The sequence below is a fragment of the Struthio camelus genome, chromosome W, assembly GCF_040807025.1.
Source record: "Struthio camelus isolate bStrCam1 chromosome W, bStrCam1.hap1, whole genome shotgun sequence".
Taxonomy (NCBI): domain Eukaryota; kingdom Metazoa; phylum Chordata; class Aves; order Struthioniformes; family Struthionidae; genus Struthio; species Struthio camelus.
Window position 1 is genome coordinate 67,738,529 of NC_090981.1, and position 21,145 is coordinate 67,759,673.

General features: G+C 41.9%; 1 protein-coding gene across 3 annotated transcripts in view; it reads left to right on the forward strand.

Moving 5' to 3' along the window:
• Window positions 1-21,145, forward strand: part of LOC104138483 (netrin receptor DCC) — a 608,580-nt gene that overhangs the window by 280,909 nt on the left and 306,526 nt on the right. For all 3 annotated transcript variants that reach the window (XM_009666101.2, XM_068925912.1, XM_068925913.1), the window contains exon 3: window positions 4,638-4,922. In XM_009666101.2, the coding sequence (XP_009664396.2) occupies window positions 4,638-4,922 (285 nt within the window). The remainder of the gene's footprint in view (window positions 1-4,637; window positions 4,923-21,145) is intronic.

The window sequence follows — 21,145 nt, forward strand, 5'->3', positions numbered from 1 at the left end:
GGAGGAGGGAGCAGCTGGGGCCTGGGACTGGAGACCAGGTTATTGTCTCCACATGAAGGTTTTACATCGTTCCTCCAGCAGACTTTGAGTGCTGCCCCAGCTGGCAGTTGATAAGTAGTGTATGAGATACTAGGATCTTGGCAGGATGAAGTATTTCCAGTATTACAGAGCAAGTTTGACGAGTGGTTAAAATTTCTCTCTGTCGGGAGCATGTCGTAGCAAATAGGCCTATAATTATTTCACGTGTAGCCTTCCTTCTGGCCGCCTCTGCTCTTGAAACACCGGGGCAGGTTTCGGTCTTCTGCAGGCACTTTCCTCTCCTTCGCTTAGCAGTGAATTGCCCTTCATAGTGAATTGGTCTGACTTTCATCTATATAAACTATAACTGCCTAAATTTTATATGTAAAAATTGCAAAGACTTATAAAATCTTTTTAGTATTCCAATAAAATCAATATTAATAAGCTTCCCTTTGAATTTTTCTCATTAGGCTGACAGACTGCCCTAAGAGTGGCTGCATGGTCCTCTACTGCAGGAATTCCCTGACTGGCTGCCTTTTATAAAGTATTGCTAAATGTATACTGGTAACTTCACTTTTTTTTTTCCCCCCGTGAGTAGTTTCTGTAGAAATCTGTGGCCAGCAGCTTTTCACTGGTGTCATCTCCACTGGTATGTACTGCTCCCAGTTTAACAAGATGGGGTTTGCAGCAAGAAAGGGAACTGTTTAGCTTATATTTTTACAAATGAATGCATAGCACCATATTTTGATTATTTGGTGAAGTGTATAGGCCCTGTTCTGCTGCTCGCTGCCGCAGCGCAAATCTTCCAGAATTGTGGACTGGAGCAAATGAAAAGAATATATAGAGTCACTAAAGTATAGCAACTTTTTGGAAGGCAGCCCATGGAAGAGAGAGAATTAAGCAGCAGTTTCTAAAATATTTGTGTTTCCAGATTTGTTCACCCGTGCCTTTTCTCTCCTATTTTCTGAACCGAGCAGAAGGAGATCACGCTTTTGCATTACTTTGGTTTCCTGCCCTTCAGCTATTATGTGAATTGAAAGTGAAAAAGGTCTTGTCTTGATGTTAAGTAACCTTGCAGACTTTAATTTGAAACAAACAAAGCATTTAAAGCGGTTCTTCTCCAGGGGATTGTACTGAGCGCTACTAAATTGCTGAATATTTAATAGCTAAATGTGTTCCAGACCCTGAAGTCTGTCCCCCAAATGATAAGCCTTTTTATTAAGTGAACTTTAATTGCTTAATAATTGGGCCTTCTGTAAGGAAAGATGGGGATCCTGATAGGCTGCCAACCAGCTTGCATGGTAAATCAGACCTGGGTACTGCTTTCGATTCCTTTTTTTTAAGGAGGGGTGGGTGTAACGCAGTGAGGTACGTCTGCAACCCTTCGACTGTGGAGCCAAGCGCAGCTGTGAATGTGCGATGTTTAATTCTAGGGTCTGTCTCCAAAAGTGACTTTCTCAGAGTTCATTCACTGGCCCCCATTCCCTTGAGCTGGCTCCCAGTGATCCAACCATCTGTGTGGCTTCAAAAACTGTCTTTAAAATAAATGAGTGTAAGCTAGGAGAGCTGTAAAGACACAGTGATGACTTTAAGATCTCATATATTGTGATCCTGCAGAGAGATAAATGAGTTTTGAACATAACCATGGGAAAAGCTAGTTACTGTCTTCTCTGGGACAAAGCAAAAGTTTTTTTGGCAAGATCCTAAAATGCTAAGCTGTAAATTTCGTTATACGCGTTTTTTTGAGTTTTAAAGAGAAAAAAGGTTTTATGGTCTCTGTGCTCTGTATAGCTCGGTGAACGAAGGCAGCTGAATTTTCAGATTGAGTTATTAACATGAAAAATCTCAAGAACTCTGTGTTCTCTTGAAAGATTTTTAAGGCCACAGTTTGGTAGCACGGGGATACAGCATTGACAAATTCATTGTACCAAGAGGGGGAAGAGCATGTGCTGGGTCAAGTTAGCAGTGGCATGAGAGGTTGCCTGATCGATAAATAATGGTATGTCATGTGTCCTGTACTGGGAATAGGTCTGTGTGAGAACTAATACTGTCATTATTTTATTTCCCTAAGAAAGTAGCTGTTGGGATTATTGCATGGATTTCTGAGGGGAAAAAAAATGTGTGTGCTAACTTTTTTAGTCCTAGTTCTTGCAGTGTTGTTAGACTCGGCTGTCTTTCCTCCCAGAAGGATTTTCATCAATGTATGGAGCTGCAGTTCTTAACAGCTTTCCCTCATTGCTTTTATCTTCAATTTTTTTTACTTACGAAGCTGAAAGAGTTGGATGCTTTTATTTTATAGCTTAGGGAGCTCCCTATATGGGAGCAGCATCCTGGCTCGAAGGGGGAGCGTGCTGGGCAGGTGCCTTGGTGCAGGCTTGCAGGGAGCAGGAGCTGCCCAGTCGCCAAGCCAAGCTCCTGCTGCCTTTTCTTCCCTTGAACCGAGCACTTTGCTAATATGCATAGCTGTTACGTGGCAGTGACAAAATGCCAGGGCCTGGCAGCGATGGGTGTGTTTTTGCACATGAAAATGCCATGAGGAAGCTTTCATGGAGCCGGTTCCTGTCTTGCTACAGAACTTCGGATAGCGCTCGCCGCAGCTCCTGCGAGCGTGTCGCCCCCGTTGATGCCTCCCATCCTCGCAGGCTCTCCGAGGGAAGAGCATTGGGCTCGAGGAGAACGGAGGCAACGGAGGAGTGGCTGAAGTCACAAAAGAGAATGGGTGCTTTAAGCAGGAAATGAACCTGAGGCTCCCACTCAAATCTGTTTTTGTTATGTGACTGTTTCCCTGTAAATTGCTTTTGCTGGATGTCTGGGTGGCATTGTAATGTCTAGACATTAGGATTTTTATTCTTTGTTTCCTCAATTTCTTAATAGCATCTCTACTGACAAATGCTTTTGAAAGCCTTTACTCGCTATACTATACTGTCACTTGTTTTCTGTATGCTCTTTAGCTGTTTCTATTGTCTTAAGTTTTCTGCTCTTTCAAAGTTTCGAGATATATTTGTGCCTGCTTTCCTCTGGCTTCAACCACCAGCCTGAGAACGTGGTGTGCCACCAGACAGGCAAGAAGTGCCCAGCCAGGCTAGCAGCTACTGAGGTTTCTAGCTGTAGAAACAGAACTGGAGCCAGAGCAGTTCACCAAAACATGTTCCCATTATCTGTACCACATCCCTGATCCAAGCAGTTGCTTCAACATATCTTTTTTGATTCCGCCTTCTCATGCTTGGCTGGAAGGAGGGCTCATTTGTTGCGCTTTCTTTCATTGCAAGTCTTCCTCTCTCCCTAGTTTTCTTGCCTTATTTGGAAAGAAAAAAAAAAAGCCTTTCCGTTCATCAAGTCCATGATTTGGACATCATCTCTGATTTGCACTTTGAATTTTGCAGGCTATATCCTATTCTTGTAAGTTTCTTACTTCTGTAGCATGTGAAAGACTTGGCCTTCAGGTTTTGCTGTCCTGGGGCATTTTGGGGTTATGCAATTAAACACTTAACTCAGGTGTTCTGCACTTATGAGTCATAAGCGTGTTTCATGGGAAAACAGACATCTGCCACTTCCTGTTTGAAGTGTTTGGTTATGTGACCCCAAGTAACTTTTTTATTTTTATTATTTATTTGTTAAACAGAGACTTTTTAATACTATTTGCCCTCTTATTTGGAGGGAAGGAGAAATAGTCTTGTACATATGCACTTGTAATAATATCCTACCGCTTGTCAGCATTTAAGTCCTCCAGCGCTGTGTGCCGGAGCACTTCTGCTGCGGTACAGGAGGTAACAGCGAAGGAAAGCTGGTAACCTAGCAAGGAGCGTGGATGATGCAGGGATTGAGCTGTGGTCCACTGAAGACAAATTTCTACGCTTTTCCACAGCATCTTACGTCTGCAGAGTTTCAAGTAGCAATTTGCTCATTTTAGTTTTAAGCTTGCCAAATTTGAATGAAATTTCAAAGGAAAGTGAAATACTTGTGTCTCGCCCAGGACTTTAGCTTTCCTCATTAGGGAAAAACAGGCACAACCAACGCAGCTGTGTATCTGGAAAAGATAAATTGCAAGAATCATCTTTAACAGCAAGTGTCTTGTAGCCTTCCTAGGCTCTGCTACCAGCTACGCTCAAATTTTCCTATCTCTCATGCTGTACCAGTGAGGTTACTTATTTCTTCTGTACAGAGGACGATATCTTTCTGGAGCATGTGTCACTTGAACAGTTTGATGTGCAGTTTAGCAAAAAGATTCCATTAAACAGAAAGATGTGACTAACACTTTCTTAATCTTACATAAGGTTAGTTATGCTGTCCTTTGAATGTCATCCTGCTCTGCATAGTTTATATTGCATTCCAGCATATTTGTACTTTGTGAAAGTTGTTGAATAGATCTGTAAGTATCAGGTTGCAATTTGTTGCTTTTTATGTTGATAACACATCTTTTGTTATCTTTTCTTTCCTGTTAATGAGCGTAATTTGCAGAGGAACGTGTTAGTCACCTAGCCATTATTGCAATCTCAAAGTAGTTTTCAGAATATCACGTTTAAGTTTGGATTGTTAACCAAATCCAAATCAGCATGGAAACAGCATGTGACTTCTATTTTCAGCAGCTGTGTAATTGCTCCTTTTCCTTGTGCTTTCAGGACCGCTGAGGTTTCTTTCCCAGACGGAATCTGTCACGGCTTTTGCAGGAGACATGGTTTTATTGAAGTGTGAAGTTGTTGGAGAGCCCATGCCCATGGTACACTGGCAGAGAAACGAGGAGGACTTGTTCCTGAGCCCAGCTGACGCGCGGGTTGCTGTCCTGCCCTCTGGAGCTTTACAGATTAGCAGAATTCAGCCGGGGGACAGTGGAATCTATAGATGCCTGGCAAAAAATCCAGCGAGTTCAAGAATCGGAAATGACGCAGAAGTCAGGGTTTTGGCAGGTAAGAAGCACGCCCTCTTACACTGCCACTTTCTGTTGTCTGGTCACGTTCTTTTGCTCTTTGATACAGCAGTCACTCCTCCTGGGGCAGCTAGGCTGATGTATCCCACTTTCTTTCCAGTTATTTCTACAAGCTTCTAAGTTTTTCTTAATGTTGAAGAGCCTGGAGACCTTTAGAAGCAGTTGGATGCAAAGGTGAGGAGCTGACGCCATAGGAAAGTATTCACGCTGCCTAACTTCAAGTATTTAATTTAGAAATACGTGAAGCTGTTCATTTTATATAGTCAATGGTGAGAGATGGGTACTTCCTATCTCACAGTGGGAATAGGCCCCAAATTACTGTCCCAAAGTACTCTCTGGAAGTGTTCCTCTCGCTCCATTGACTAGTTAATCTGAGACTAGCTGCTGAATTTACATGCTCAGAGTTAGGCTGCTTGGATACTTCAGTGTCTGGCGTGATCTGCCAAGCTTCTAAGACCACAGTTGGGGACCTGACACAGTTTAACCATAGCAGTCCATGGCCAAATGAGCATCTTGCTTCCCCCTCTTAATAAACTTGCCAGCTAAGTAAACAATTACCACTGCAGTGTGTTTCTAGAAATATTATCAAGAACTGAGCATCGAAAGAGTGGTCTGAAGGAGGTATTCCTGCCAAATCCCCTTCCTTTGTAATTCTGCATGCTAATATGCAGCCACTAATTAAATGGGCCAGGGATGCTGTCAGCTACTATGCTTCTAGGGTTTGTTTGGATATGCTTTTCTAATCAAAAGCTGTTGGTGTGCATGACTTTTTCACTAAGGGAGAGATAACTGAGCAGGATTCCCAGACTTTGCAGATGAAGTCTAGATGCTATGGAAATCGGTATGGCTAGGATCGCTCTTGAGGAAGTGTCCATGCACTTGCCCATGTGGAACTAGATGAGACTACTTGATCTTCCCTTCTAGGGGTGGTCTATAGCTCTGGGATTTCTGGCAGTGGATTTGGGAGATTAAACCTTCTGTATTTGGGACTTGATACCTGAAAAGCAAAAATAAACTTGCATAAAACCCCCAAACCTGTAAACACAGAGTTAAAAATCCAAGTCCTCAGTTTCTGCTGCAGTAGATATCCTTTTTTGGAGCTGTAAAGCAAAACAACAGCTATCACTGGCAGCAGCAGAAGACTGTCACCCAGAGTTCCTGCACCCTGCTAAGTGTTGTTTTTTTCCTGTTGTCTTGGCAACCAGGTTTGAGCCAGACCTCCATGGTACGGAGCTGTTCTTCATTTCTTTTTGGGGTGGCCTGCTAGAGAGCTGGTGTTCCAGGGGCTTCTAGGAGCCTTAGAGCCATGAGTTGTTTCTTCTGCTTGTAGAAGCACCTGAACTTTCCTGCCACTGGACAGTTAATGGCAATTTAAGGTCCACTGAGAGGGTGTGGGGGAGAGGAATTCAGTTGTTTTAATGAAAATTAAGAATATCACAAAACTTTAAATTTTGAGATCTAGAGGACTTCTCTCAGCCTCCTCAGCTTCTCAGAGAATTACTGCTTGGCCATTCATCCACATTTCTGATGTGTCATAGACAGATAGGTGCCTCCCTTTTTCCAGTTTTGGTCATTAACATTCTTGCTAAATAGCCTCTGTTAGGTTGTCCATAGGAGGGAAGGGAATTCATTTCCCTGCTCAGCACATTAAAATTTTATACCAGGGAAACATTGGTGCGAGTAACATGGAAAATATATCACAAGGAACTAGTGGAGTCAGTCACGCTTTGGCTTAGGGCAAGTAGTAAAGGCCTCATTTCAGGCAAATGTGAGCAGACATAGCTATTACAAGAAATGAATGGCGCTCCTGAAACACGTCGAGATCTTATTGAGCCTCTTGGGAATTTTGATCTCATGTGCACCCTTCGGTTCAGCACTATCTGATACCTTGCTATTAAGTTTGCCTCTCCTCTTTTCATGTGTTGGCAGAAATCCGTTTTGGGTTGCAATTATCCTCTTCCACAACTAGTGAAGGCAGAATATTGTTGTTGGTCGTCTTCCCCTTGTTAGTAAGAAAATGAAAATATCCCTTAAATCCTACTCAAAGGAAGAGGCACCAAAAGAAAAGCCTTAGGTAATATATCGTGCTTTTCTGTGTTTTTAAAATGTTGCTGTTGCAGCGGTTGTGACCTATTTGAACATTTAGCAGAACTGTCAAGATTTGCACAATAGGAATAGCCAAAGTTAAATTCTCATATCCCAAAGTAGGGTTTCCTGCTTCTATGTGTGCAGCCCATGCAACAAATACCAAGAAGTCCATCCAGGAGCTCCTGTTTCACCTGCTGGAGAATATTGAAGTATTGGAATATCTAGTAATAAATGGTATCTTGCAAAATTGGCCATGGTCCTGGCTAATTTTCTAATCTTCTCTACACCTTCCAAACAGAATGTAGGAAAATAATGAGGGAGAAACATAAATGCTAGTTTTGCTTCTTTGGTTGAAGGGTTAGTGGTTTGATTTGACGTGATGGTGGGTCTGGAGATGTCTCTGCTCTTGATAGAAGAAGTCTTCATACAGCATTATGCAAGTTAGAGGCGGGGGAAGAAAAAGAATAGTTGAAGTGATTAGTGCCTTCCTGAATTAAAAAAAAAAACCATGAAAAATCGCTTTACCAGCACAAAATCTGTAGTTTAACTCAGCATATAAACTAATGAATGATAAGCCTTCAAAACTGCCTTTAGCAAAGTGAAATACTTTGTAGATGCAATAACATGCCTAGCAGATAGGGCAGGACACTGGGCAGGAAATTTTTAGCTTAAGCACTAAAAGAAGTTTTATATAGTTGTTTTTAGCAATTTCAACATTCACTGGCAGGTAGCTGCTTCCATATAAGGCTACCAAGATTACAATATCTTTTCTAGCTTTCTATATTTTCTAGCCATTTTGTGTCTACTGGCTACAGTCTTCAATTATCTTAATTAAAAGCGGATGGTTTGTTTTAGAGTCACAGTGCTCCTTTTGATCACCACATTGTATAAATTCTTTCATGTACGCATCTAGATTATCAAAAAAGAGTATGAGCACAAAAAATTGAAAATTGATTGAATTGGCTGTCCAGTATAGTGTTTCTAAACAAACAAACAAAAACTGTTAGCAAATGTACTTTGAATCTGAGAATCTGTTCTTTGTTCTTTCCGTATGCTTTCCTTTCTGTTACTATAAGCTGACTCCTTGCTTTCAGAGACACCTTACTGGTAGTGTTCCTGAGACACGCTGACTGACAAGAGACTGTATTCATCTATTTTTTTTATTTAAAAATATACTCATTTGACCAGGAATAGAAACATTGCAATTATTGTTTTTCATATCTGAAGTCTGTTTTTTGCATTATCAAATGCATGAGGATGCTGCCAAGAAATTTCTTTCTGCAGAAATGTATTAAATACTTCCAAGTCAAAGCCTTTTTTTTTTTTTTAAACTATTACTATTTCAAAGCCAAAGTATTTTCTTAGTGTTATTTTGAGCATTTGAGCTATGGGTGAGCAATTGGTTTCTTTAGTCACCAGTTATACTGAAAAACACAAGTCTATCAGGAAACAAACACTTTTCCCCAGGAAAAAAACTCCATGTTTGTGTGTGATATGTTGGTTTTTTGTTTTTAATTTCTGACTTACAATTAAAGATGCACAAATTTACTATGAAAAGAGTGTTAATATAAATGCTTTTACTACTCTGGAAGTTTTTAAAACTTGTTTTAAATCCTAGAACAATGAATTTAATATAAACTTGTAAATAGTTTTAATTGATCCAAAAACAGCCCTTCCATTTGTTCGACCAGTGCTAATGAGTACCTGGAGTAGGTCATCAGTGTAGGAATTGGCTGTTCATGCCAAAGCAGAAATGTCAGAAGTGGACGACTTCCAGTTCTGCCTTCAGTTTGAAGGCAGAGTATTAGTGGGCTAAGGTGCAAATGTGCATCACCACGTGCCCCCCTGCCTCCTTTCTTCAGCAATGCTCTACCTTCAGTATTCAGCGCTTGGACATAGTTACAGGCCCAAAGATAGCCCGCTGTCTTGGGTAAGTATTGCTAAGTAATCACACTGTCAAACCCTTGTACCTAGACGATATAGAAGACGTGTTTATCTTAGGAGCAGATCATCTGGTTTCCTTCATGTACCTCTATGACAAGTTCAGTAACTGTTATCCCTGTGTTGCATCTTATCTGGAATACTTCTGTGGCAACGCAAGCTTCCCTGATGTTGTGATCAGTGGGAGAAGTGACAACTGATGAATGACTGCTCAAATGAGGCCACAAGCCAATATGCTTATGTTCGCAAGCCAGCAGTTATCTTTTCAAAAAAAAAAAAAAAAAATTTGGCAAGGCAGCTGCAGCTGTACTCTGCTGTTGACTTTCAGAAGAAAGCGACAGGTCCCTCCCACCTTTTTGATCTAGAGAGTCTTGACCCGGGGAAGGATGTTCTTCTGCAGAAATGAATCTCATTTTTGATGAGACAGGCGGTTACCATGGGGTATATACAAACTGTGGATCCATATACTGTGGTTATCCCTTACCACTCTACACGAGAACCTTTATGGAAAATCATTCAGTAGTGGTAGCCTAAACTGTGGTGCACAGACTTGCAAGGGACAGTGTTTTATTTATTTTTTTAAACTAATTGGGATGTTGGTATTGGGTAATGCTTGCTGGAGAATTGGGTGTCTTGAACAGGATGCTTGGTCCTTCTGTATTGCGGCAGGCATCTCTGTTGCCTGAGGCCCTTGCAGTGGCATCTTCAGCAGGGTTGGGTGAGGACCAGCAACAACTTCTGCTGACCGCTTGCAAGCATCTCCTCTGCGTACAGCTTGATCGATTTGGAAGCGGGAACTGCCCGGGGTGGCTCGGGAAGGGCCAGGTTCTGCCCCCGGGATGTTAATCGGCATTTGGCGTGCTAGGTAGGCGCTGTGCCCTGGGGGAGCGATGCCGTGGCACACGGAGGGAACAAACCCAAGTTTATCTGTGCGTCTCGTGTATATCTCAGTTCCATAGCTCTTGCCGCAGCAGAGTTGCAAGAGGAGTCCCATCCAAGAGCCGTTTTTCTAACACTTCTTTCTCGGTGCTACAAACAGCTCAGCCTCCTAAACCCTCTGTCAGAAACCATCTGCCCGTAGGACTGTGCGCGCCATACGAGAACAGATTTTGAAGAGGAACTAGTATAAAAATTCCTGACAAACCTGATCAAAAAACTCTCCATGAGGTTTCATCTGTTTCTCAGTTTTCTGAGCAGCCATCACAGCTTTTCAGAGAAAGTTTGTTTTGAGTGCCCATTTTCTCACCTTTCTCATTGAAATGCCTTTGTTATCTTTGGGGTCCAGAAACTTAATCTCAACTGAAAAATTGCAGTAGATACTGAAAACATGGAAAAAAAAGCACATTCAAGTAATATGCACACCCTCTCCTAGTTATCTGAGGAATAACATTACTGTATAAAAACACCTCAGACTTTACATTGCTCAGTACTGCAGAATTGTTAACCAAATTCATTGCTTCTGTAAACTAATTAGTAAGTTTTTGGGACATCTGTGTACTTCAGAAACACAAATGGGATTTTAAAAGGTTGAGTTCAGTGTCTAAATGCTATATGTTCTCTGTTTAGAAATATAAATCTTGCGTTATCGTTAGCCATCAAAATAATCGGCCACTGTGCTATTGCCTGTTGTGGTGATTCTTTTTGTCTCTCTGAGCTTGCCGGCTGAGTCGCAATGCGAGATAACAATGTCATGCAGTTTCTTCATATTTAATGCAAATAGTTAAGTAGCTGTTGTGTGATGCAGTTCTTCCCTCACACTTGTACCTCTGAGGAGACAACAGTCCCAACAAGACGGGATGAATAGAGGCGGACCCCATGAGGTGGTGAGAAAGAGTTAGGAAGGGAAAGTTGATGCTCGTGTTTAATAGCTCACGAAATTTGCTTCATGAGCTGAGGCTTTGATGCTTAAGCGACTCGATCCCTTAAAAGATGAGGAACTACAGTTTTAGCCTTTTTAAATGCACTATCATAGTATGGACAGAATTTCTGAGTTACTACTTTGCTTCAATGAAAACAACAGTTGTTCATTTTTGAAGAGTGATCTAAACACAGTAGGTTGCTTTTCTGAGGGCATCGTGTTTGCTAAGGGTCTGTATGGGAAGAGCGAGGAGGGCCGTTTGATACAAATTTTGTGATGAAATATATTTGGGAGGAAGATCAGCCCAGGCCTAAGCCTCTGTGGAAGCTCTGCCATCACTTTCTCGTGCAGCACGTTGAGGTTGTATCAGGTGCAAAGACAGCTTAAAGTCGTCTTCTACTTCTCTACTGAGTGAAGGTCTCTCTGCGCTGGTGTACGTTCTCTCACAGCTGGTAGTTGTCCAAGTCACTGCTTTACCTTAACTACAAGATCTTTTTAAACAAAAATAGATTTCCAAGAGATGTAGTCTACTTAAATACTGAACTTGTTAGATTTCTGAGAATTCACTGCTTCCCTAGATGTGTTCTCCAGTGTTAATTTCCTGCAGGGATCTCTTGGCCTAATTCTGATCATTCTTTAAAAGTTGTGGTGTTTGTAGATGCACAAAGTGGTGGAGTGCTACTTACTAACAGAGATGGGTTGCCTCTGTGGATGGATGTGGATCGTGGGATAAGCTGAGCTTATTTGCACCAGGTGTGCCGTAGCACTGGTTACGAGTGAAGGGATGCACCCAGGTGTGCAAAGTCGCTGCCAGAGCCAAGGCTGTTTTGGCGAGGATTTCTGCTGCGCAGGTAACAGCTGAGCGCAAGCTTCCAGCCAGCGGCAGGAGCTGAGGGAGTGAAGACTGATAAATTAGTAATAGTTCAGGAAAGAATTATAATATTTATTTGTACAAAGCCTGCCTTTTGGTAAACGCGGGGGAGTTTGTGTGCTTTATCCAGGAGATTTTAACAGAACTCACGTTACTGTGGTCTGCAAGAGCTTACCTGGGGGAAAAGGCTCTTTAATCTGCAAGACAAGGGTGTAAAAGAAACTAATGACTGGAAACCTGAAGTTGTATTCTTGCAAGCAAAGGGGGAAAAAAAAAAAAACACAACATAAGTAACGGCCATTGGAACTGTATTTTTAAGGATGTGATGTTTTTTCCATCAAATGCATTTAAATGAGGATTGTATTTCTTTCTGGAGGGGAGGGAGAAAAAGCATACTGTAGTTCATTCATGTGATATGGTTTCCAAGCAGGAATTGCTTGGTAAAATCCTATGGCCTGTGTTCAGCAGCTAGTTGGTCTTGGTGGTGATAGTAGTCCTTGTTACAGAGCTGCAAAATGAAAATATTGCATTTGGGATTGCTTGTATTTAAGAGAAATCCATTTGTCTTTGTGATAATCGCTTGCCCATAGGAGGTAACGGCATAAATGCCCCTTCACCAAGCCTTACCAGTCTGATATCTTCTCCTGTACGTCTGTGCCAGCTTCAGAGCCATCCTATACCAGTGCTGCAGATTACAAGTCAGCTTGGCTAGTAGTTGTGCAGTAACGTGCAAGATTGTCCAGGAGTAGGGAAGATTGCTAGATACTTTCAAGAAGGACAGGTAAGGAAGGTTCCTGGATGGCTAGAGCAATCCCTGTGTGTGGTTTTTTTTTTTTTTTTGCAGTGTAAATGGATCTAAAAAGTTCTGGATTAAGCTGCTTAAAGAAAAGCAGGGCACCAAGCACTCCATTCTCCCTTGTGTCCCAGATTTCTGCTTTTTGAGGCAGAATGGAATTAATCTTATCCCCCTTCATCCTTGGGTTTCTGGAATCGGTGAATGCTGAGAATTTTGTGTTGTCCCTACACCTTTTATAATTCATGCCTTCTTTTGGACTCGCAGCTTTTTAGTGCATGAAACTTTGTTTTCTTCTTTGACCATTGACCCAGTTTACTAGCAAAACATACACATCTCTCTAATCTCCACGTTTTCAGAAGTTTTCTCTTTAAAACAGAAGAGAATTCCCCTGTGCAAGAGTCAAGTTAGCAGGCAGTGAGAATTAAAGTGGAATGATTTGAATGACTATTAAGGAAATGAAGTATATATATTTAACATACCCACAATGTTGCTATCGCACACTGAGGGAAAAGGCGGTCTTGGTTGAAACCCTAGTCTTACCCCTAGTAGTTTGGTTGCAAAGGAATTAAGGAAAGATCTAAATATTGGGGAAAAAAATCTGGTAATAGTAATTATGAATTAAAGTCCAGAATTTGTGGAGAGCTGAAGGAATCAGACATGGAAGATGTCGATAATAAAGTACCAACGTGTTTTTAAAATATAACTGAAATAATTATGTTGTGAATTTATTCTGAAAGGATTGAAGTGGTGGAACAGCTTTCAATAGTTATGGCTGTAAGGCAGAAATGTACAAAAAATTCTACACTAATTTTAGAAAAAAAAGTGCTTGTACTTATGGCATTGGATTTTAAACAGTATTATCTATTTTTTATCCCAGTGCTACCTTGACATTGACTCAAAACATCTAATTTTAGACAAGATTTTTAAGGTCGTCATATCTAAGTAAAATATATCTTAGAGTTTTGAAGGATCAGAGATATTCTCTGGACCATTAATTATTGACCATAAATTTTGAATACTGGAAAGTTTCCAGAGGACTGGAGGAAACTTATTGGAGCTCCTGATATTAAAAACATCCTTCCCCCTGCCCCCTCCCCCCCCCCCCCCCCAAAAAAAAAAAAAAACAACCCTACAACCCTCCTTGAGTAGTTGCTGGTTTATCAGGCTATTATCTTTGAAGGACATCGTAACAGACTCTCCAATGCAATTAAAATCGATCAGTATCATTGTATGAAAACAGAAGATGTCAACGTAATTTTTTGATGATACTTGTATTACAGTAGACTTCTGTAAGGATTTCTGCTATACCTCTTGCCTAAGAAATTAGAAAATTGCAAAATCAATGTGGCATCTACATAATAGATCAAATTTATAGCCGTTAAGTCTCTAAATATAAATGATTACTGAGCAGATATATCTTTAGTGGGAGTCCTCACTAGGAGCCAGGCATGTATTCTTGATCCTACGTAATCTAGTATACTGTTTAGCAACTCTGTGCGTGAGCGGAAAGAAAACAAAACTGCTGCTGAAAAAAATCTGCAAGTATCAAGAGGTAGGGGAGGTAGTAAGTATTGACGAATGTGGCCCACCATAGAGAATGAGTGCTTTGGAAACTGGACTGATTTATTTAAAAAAAAAAAAAAAAAAAAAGTTTTGATATGGCTGGTTGTAGAGAGCGTAGGCCATAAAACAGCCCTTCTCCCAAGGGCTGGAGAAAGCAGTTTCCTATGACAAAAGCTGTTGAGGTTCATCTTGAGTGGTGAGCAGCCTGAGTGTGAAGTGCTGCTATGGCAAAGGCTACTGAAATGCTTGTGAGGACAAGCAAGTGGCGCCTGGGTAGTAGCAGAGGAGCTCCATCACTCCTGGACCGGGGTTGTGTGGGATCTGCTGGCACGAGGGGTCTAACTGGGAGACCACGTTTTCAGGGATATTGCAGGAGGTTTGGAGAAGGGTTAGAGAATAGCCATGAGAGTGATTTAAAAGACAGTCCCATTTACCCATTAAAAGCTGTGAATCAGTCTAGGGCTGCTACAGCTCATTTCTAAAGGTTGATTTAAGTTTGTTGTATTTGTGGGGTCACATCAGAAATCTCTTTTCAGCTCTTTAGATTTGGTTACTAATGGGATGAAACCACAGCTCCCTTATTTGCCTGCGTCTTGGTTTGCATCTCAAGGACAATGCAGGTCTAGAATAATGTTTGCCGAAGCTCTGCTATATAGCTGAAAGAAAGAATTGAAATGTATATCACTGCTTTCTCATCTTGGCTCTGTTCTCCGTTTTAAGGATGTAGGATAATGTAGCTGTGGAGCAGTTCCTCAGTCTGTTACATTTTTGTGTCTAAAACTTTAATGGTCAGAGAAAAGGCTGCTTCTTGTCTTGAGGAAAAAAGTGTGTCCCTTCTCTACTTCTGCAGTTGCATCCAGAGTGATTTTATGTTATCCTTTTTATCTAAGGATCCCAAAGAACAAGTGAGAGGCCTGTAAATATTCTGTCTTCATTACAGCTGGGGAACCTGAATGCCACATAACAAGTCATCATTAAAGCTGGAAGTAGGACCCCTGATGTATAGCTCTGCGTTCCAGCAGCGACTTGGCACAGTTTTCCTCCCACTTTAGTTAATGTGATTTGAAGTTGCTCCGGTAGGAAGAATGCCTTAATGCCCTGGTGCATGTCGGTGCTAATGCTGCCGTCTTTGCCTCCTTGTTGCTTATGTGCTCCTGGACATGTCGCATCCTATAGCTCTGCTGAGCCAGGTTTGCATTTATTGGGGGCGGGAGGGGAGTGCAGAAGGGACGGAGCAGGAAACTGCTAGCAAGGGGGCTGGGTGGTGGAGGGAGAGAAGCAAATCCCATAGGAGTTGACCACATTCTGTTATACATTTTAATGCATTCTGTATATTGAGAGATCAGTATCACTTTAATGACAGATTTCTCTAACACTGTTCACGCATAACCCTTGCTTTCTCATTGGGATTAAGTGTTCAGCTCCAAGGCATGATGGTGAGATCAGGTCGGCGAACTCTGCTGGCCTTTCTTCACTGGCAGTAGAGAGCAAAATTGGGTTCTAGTTGGTATAAATCTTTATCTCTTTTAATCGAATTTGGAAATGTGACTACAAACACTTAAAAGATGTTCCATCACATCAGTGTCGCGTTAAAGGCATCTGAGTTCTGCAATTTGCAATATAAAAACTGCTGCAATAAAAAACAAAATTGTCCTGGCCAAGTACAATATTATCCAAATACTTTCAGAAAAAATTCACGGGCATGATATAGGAGTCTTTTTGTCAACTGAGCAACATTTACAAATCCACTGTAGCGCAAAGTAGCTTAGTACAGTACAAGGCAATACAATAGGATGCAGCACATTTTTTTATGTGAGCGTTTCCTTTTTTTCTAATATACAGTGTTGCTAAAATACCGCAGTAACGTTTTTCTCTTTAGTGCTGAAGTGCTGCATCTCCTGTGCTGAATCCAAGGGAACTTGCAATGACGTTTTCTTTAAGCAGAAAAACTTGCACCTTCTTGACTTCCACTTGTTTAAGGCCAATTTGATATGAGAGTAAATATGTTCTCAACTCTTATCAGTGTATATTGATGCAAATCTGAGGATTTGCTGAGAGAACAATGATTGACTGTTTATTTTACTAATAATATGTAGTGGAAGCTATGCCTTTCTCATAAAAATGGGAATAAATTAATTCAAGACCTTTCCCTGCCATCACCTACGTAACGGCCTTAGCTGTGTCACGCAATGTCTCAATTAGTCCATAGCTACCTATAAAAAGGGGATAAAATGACTTATCCTAAAAAGGTCGTGTGAAAATATGTAATTTTTTTTACAAATAGCATGGTATTCACAGAAATCACTGTTATTGGGGAATATCCAAATCACATAGGCAAATTTGATTTGTAGTTTTGAATTTTAACCGTGTCATCAATTTAAGGAGCCTGGAAAGTAGATGTATCATGGTAACTTCATTACTGGATATTGTGTTCAAGAAAAATCTTAGATAAGAAATGAGATGTTTTGCTTTGTTCAGGGAAAATAAGTTCATGCAGCTCATTGTATTGTAATTGGTTTTAGGTATGTGTTCCTCCTTAAACTGTAATTTAATTAATGCTTTGCAAGGGGAAAGAGCAACTTTGTATTTCATGTGGGAAATCTGCCTCTGAAGGCCGTGTCTGTGCTTTACTGGAGATCCTAAAAAGCAGAGGTGTTTCAGGGGCCGCTTGTCCGTAGAGGTGGATCCTTATGCATCGTTTTGCAGTTTGGTTGATTATGGACCAACACTGAAGACCAAAAGATGTCCTAGATGTCCTGTCTTGTGCCCATTGATAGGGGGCATGCAGCTGTGAGTTTAGTTGATACCTAAGAGATTAGGTCATGGCTGAACTGAATCAATGCCTCTGGAGCCAGGATTGCACTTAATACCTTCTCATTTGCTCAAGCTCATCCGTTGTTGGTTGATTATGTGGGCTTGATTATGGCGTACAAGTGCCTTGTCAGGGAGAATATACCGAGTGCTCTTTAATCAAGTGGAGAAGGGCGTAACAAGAACTTTGATATCTTTATAATCAAGACTGCGTGCCTTCCTGAAGAGTGTGCTTCATCCAAACCGATGGTATTGGGCTTGGGGTGAGTGTAATTCTGTGGCCTGTGTTAGACAAGAAATAAGATTTAATGCTCCTTTGGTCTGAGAATCTACTTGCTCATCTTTCCCACCTCTCCAAATAATGTGAAAATGTCATTTGATAGTGGGGGGTGTGGTTTTTTTGAAGAAGAAATTGAAGAAATACAGTAAAGTTCATATGGCCCCACGCAGGCTGCTTAGCTCCTGAATCCCTCTTTGCTATGCCAGAAAAGAATCTGAATAAACTATTCAGGCTAATTCCAAAAACATGATTTAAAGAAATAATTCTGCTGGATGTCTGCTTCATTGCAGAAGCAGGGCTGGCCTGGGCTGGTATTGCCAAAGAGCACTTCTGTTTTGGACCTGGAAATTACCTTTGTGTCTGTTTTGCATCCTGTGTGTGCACAGGGATGTCTCAAGTTGAGCAGGGTCTCTGGCGCAGGGCCGGTGGGGACATGAGCCCCAAACAGGACTGCGAAAGACCTAATCTAGCTGTTCTGCCTAGCGCATGCTTAACCCGACTCCCTGCGGAGCCGCGATGTTCGGTAGCGCTCTAAGCCTTTTATTATGCCCAAAATCTTATTTATGGGCAAAGAGGAAACGCCTGGCTTTTTTTTTTATCTATAAAAAGCAAGCCAAGAGAATTGTTAGTATAATGAAAATCTTAACAGTCTAATTCAGGAATTACCATTACTCTAGACCTAATTATCACAGAAAATAGAATATAGCAGTGCAGTTAGAGTACTTATTTACAGAAAAAGTTGTAATGCTAGTAATGCAGTTACAATTACGTCTTTATTTTATTGCATGCCTGCACTTGCTTCTTAGTTTCCGGCCCTCCCTGGGGCAGCGCTCGCCCTTCCTCTGCTCCCCGGGGCGCCAGAGCCGGGCGCGCGGCAGGGAGCGCGATGGTGGGGGTGTCCCGTCGCGCAGCCCCGCTCGTCCGCTGGGGGTCCCCGCTGCTCGAGGCCTCTGCGTCGGGCCAGGACCCTACGCCTCTACGTCACCGTGTTCGTCACAAATATCTTGTTCTGCCCCCAGCACAGCTGCATGTTATCACTGTGCATAAAAAGCTATGGCTGTGGCGTGCAAAGATGAATGCAAGTTTTAAAATACATCTGCACCCCCTTTGGTATGACACCCTAGTTCGGTGGCTTTCCACCTGCCCTTTGCAGACCTGTGGTCAAAGACCTGCTTTAACGTTTGAGACCGTCCTGTTGAAGTCGGGTTTCAGTTCTTTGAAAGAAAACGGTGCATGTGTGCCCTGAGAAAAGGGTGTCACTGGTCCCTGCTCCCCCATCCTGACCCCGACGCTTCCCTGGCCTCGAGTCCTGGCTCTGGCAGTGCCCTCAGGCCACTTGGTGGGACGGGGAGCGCTCGAGGGGGTCCAACTTTTCTTGAGCGTTGCAGAGAGAAACAGCATGGCCAGCCCAGCGCGGTGGCCTTGGGGTAGGCCAGACCTTGTGGTTTTCACTAGTGGAGCATGAGTCTTCCATCATCTTTTTTCTTCTACCTGTTTTCAGAGCAGGTTTGAATATAGCAAGCATTTTTTGTAAGTTTTAAAAAAAATATATATTTTGCGTTGGTTGCTCATCTATTATTGCTAAACAAAACAGCAGAACAGTGAGGCTGTGCAATCAATAGGGTGTCTCGCAGAATTGCGTTGGCCCTGAATACAACCAACTCAGCTCCGATGCGCTGCGTGCGTAAGTTAACGCTGCTCTTCCTAGGAGCCGCCGAGCCAGCCCCTGGAGCTGGGTGGGTGGTGGTAGTGGTGGGGTTGCTGGGTTTTTTGTTTGTTTGGTCTTTTTTCCTGTAAGATGGCACGAAAGTTAGAGGCTATCGACTTTAATAGTCTGATTGCAGATTGATTCTAAGTGCTCGCGACCGGATCAGTGCTACATACCAGGAAAGCTCTGATCTTGCTTCTTGATGCTTAAAATGTGTTTAGTTACACTGTCCGACCTCCTCTAGTAGTAAAAGTGATTATAGCCATTACTGTCTGGACGGAAGGACAGACTAAGGTTGTGATTTCTGTGGCCTGCTGACTTCTCCTGGGAACAGCGACTACCCTCAACTCTGCCTGACGGCGGTGGAAACCCTCCATGCCGCTGGCCACCTTCTTGCCAGCGTCGGCCCTTCCTGGGGACTTGCCTGAACAACGAGGCTGTTCTGATATTTGTGGGGTTTGAACCCGCAGCTCTTCTTCACTTTCTTCTCAGAAAGTAACAGGAGGTATTCTTTTAGGCTGGTGTTTGAGTTTTGAACGGTGCGAGGCGCTGGCAGTGGCCGTGGGAGCCCACGTGACCCTGGACCCAGGCAGGGGCACGTTTCTGTGCAGCCACTTTCAGTTTTCCCTTTTGCAGTTTATTTCTAGAAGTTTAATGTATGCTACGAAGTTACCAATTTAATTAAAGATTAATTTCAATTAAATTCCAGGTTAAAATTTTAGGATAATAAAGGTATCCTCAAATAATTAAAAAGAATATATATATATATATATATATTTGCCCAGCTTTTAGTCCATCCTTAGTCATCTGTTCTTATGGCCAAATTAATTTAGTCCCAGGCAGATGCTGGGCAGTGACTTTCTCCTTCCATTCTTTGCAATGTGCAGGATGTTTCTCCTGTTGGTGCCCTGTTAGTTTACCTTGGGGCTTGGACTCTCTTAACACCTGCGGCGTTGTTTTTATTGGGCTCTTCATTCAGCTATGCCTCTCAAGAGCATCCCAAATCTTACCAGGCAAATTTCAGGTGAGAAGAAAAAGCTAAAATAAAAATATTTTTCTTTTTGCATGGAATAGCATGCCATTGCTCTCCTTTGCTCTTGTTAATAATTTGATCTTCAGATATTTGGTCGTTGTAACGAAAACTGTTTCATGGGAGGAGTTGAGAGACTAGCGATCTCATTAGCACTGCTTCTAGCTGCCAATACAATGAAAAAGTATTTCACATCACTCTGAAAGCAAGGAGGTGTTATCCTGCTTTTTTCAAGGTATACAATAGAAATGCATATTAAACTATTTTTGCATGTTTGGGGGTTTTGGGGCTTTGTCTGATGCCCAGCCTGTACCACCTCTGGAATCCCATTTATTCCCCATGTGTCGGAATAACTCGTTCAGCCGTGGATTCTGTTAAAGCCTTCAGTGATCAATTGTGTCCTTTTCTAACTCTAAATTTAATCCTCGTTGCTATCATCTTGCCTGTTTTTTATTGCTATGCTTGGTATTGCTGCTCACATCTTCCACGCTGACTAGGGTCATTATTTTAATCAAAGGAGACTTTTGCAATTTCAGAACTGAGTGCTTTTGAAGGGAAGGAGTCACTCCTCCATTAAGATTTTGCTGCTGTTTACGGTTTTTGTTGATATACGTTCTGCTTTTTCATATTTGTTTTCATTTTTGGGCAGCTGACTTTAGGAAAAGGAAAAATACTTTGGTTTTTTGCTTTGATAGCTACCTTATACTTAATTGTATATACTAAAGTAATAATAGATGTACTAGTTTGTATTAAGAGAAATTATATAGCTCACCATGAACGGCTAAGATGACTTCCTAGGTAATACTAGCCATTGAATTTTGTGTGACAGCTTCTGCGTAAGTTGCAGTACCGGATGGCTGGAAATTGCGTGTATGTCTAGTTGCAGTAAGAAGCTGTAATATGCTGCTGTTGCAAAGCTACAACAAATGCACCTAGGTAGGCGCAGTTTGTCTCTGCGTGTGGGAGACGAGCTGATTAGTGTGGAAATGATCTTGGAAGGTCTTAAGCAGTTGTGAATTTTGGTAGGAATATTCACTTATAGTGTGCCATGTATATGTTTGTGTCGGGAGACAAGGATTAATGCTTAATGCCTGTAGCCCAGTACATTAGTGTCGATGTATGCAGTAAGGAAAATAATTTTAACTAGAGAACGAACAGGCTCATTAAAAAGCAAACAAAACCAACTGATTTCCTTGCTGTATCACACGTTCCCTTATTTCTGTTCGCTGGGGTTTCTACTGCAGCGGGTGGCGCTGA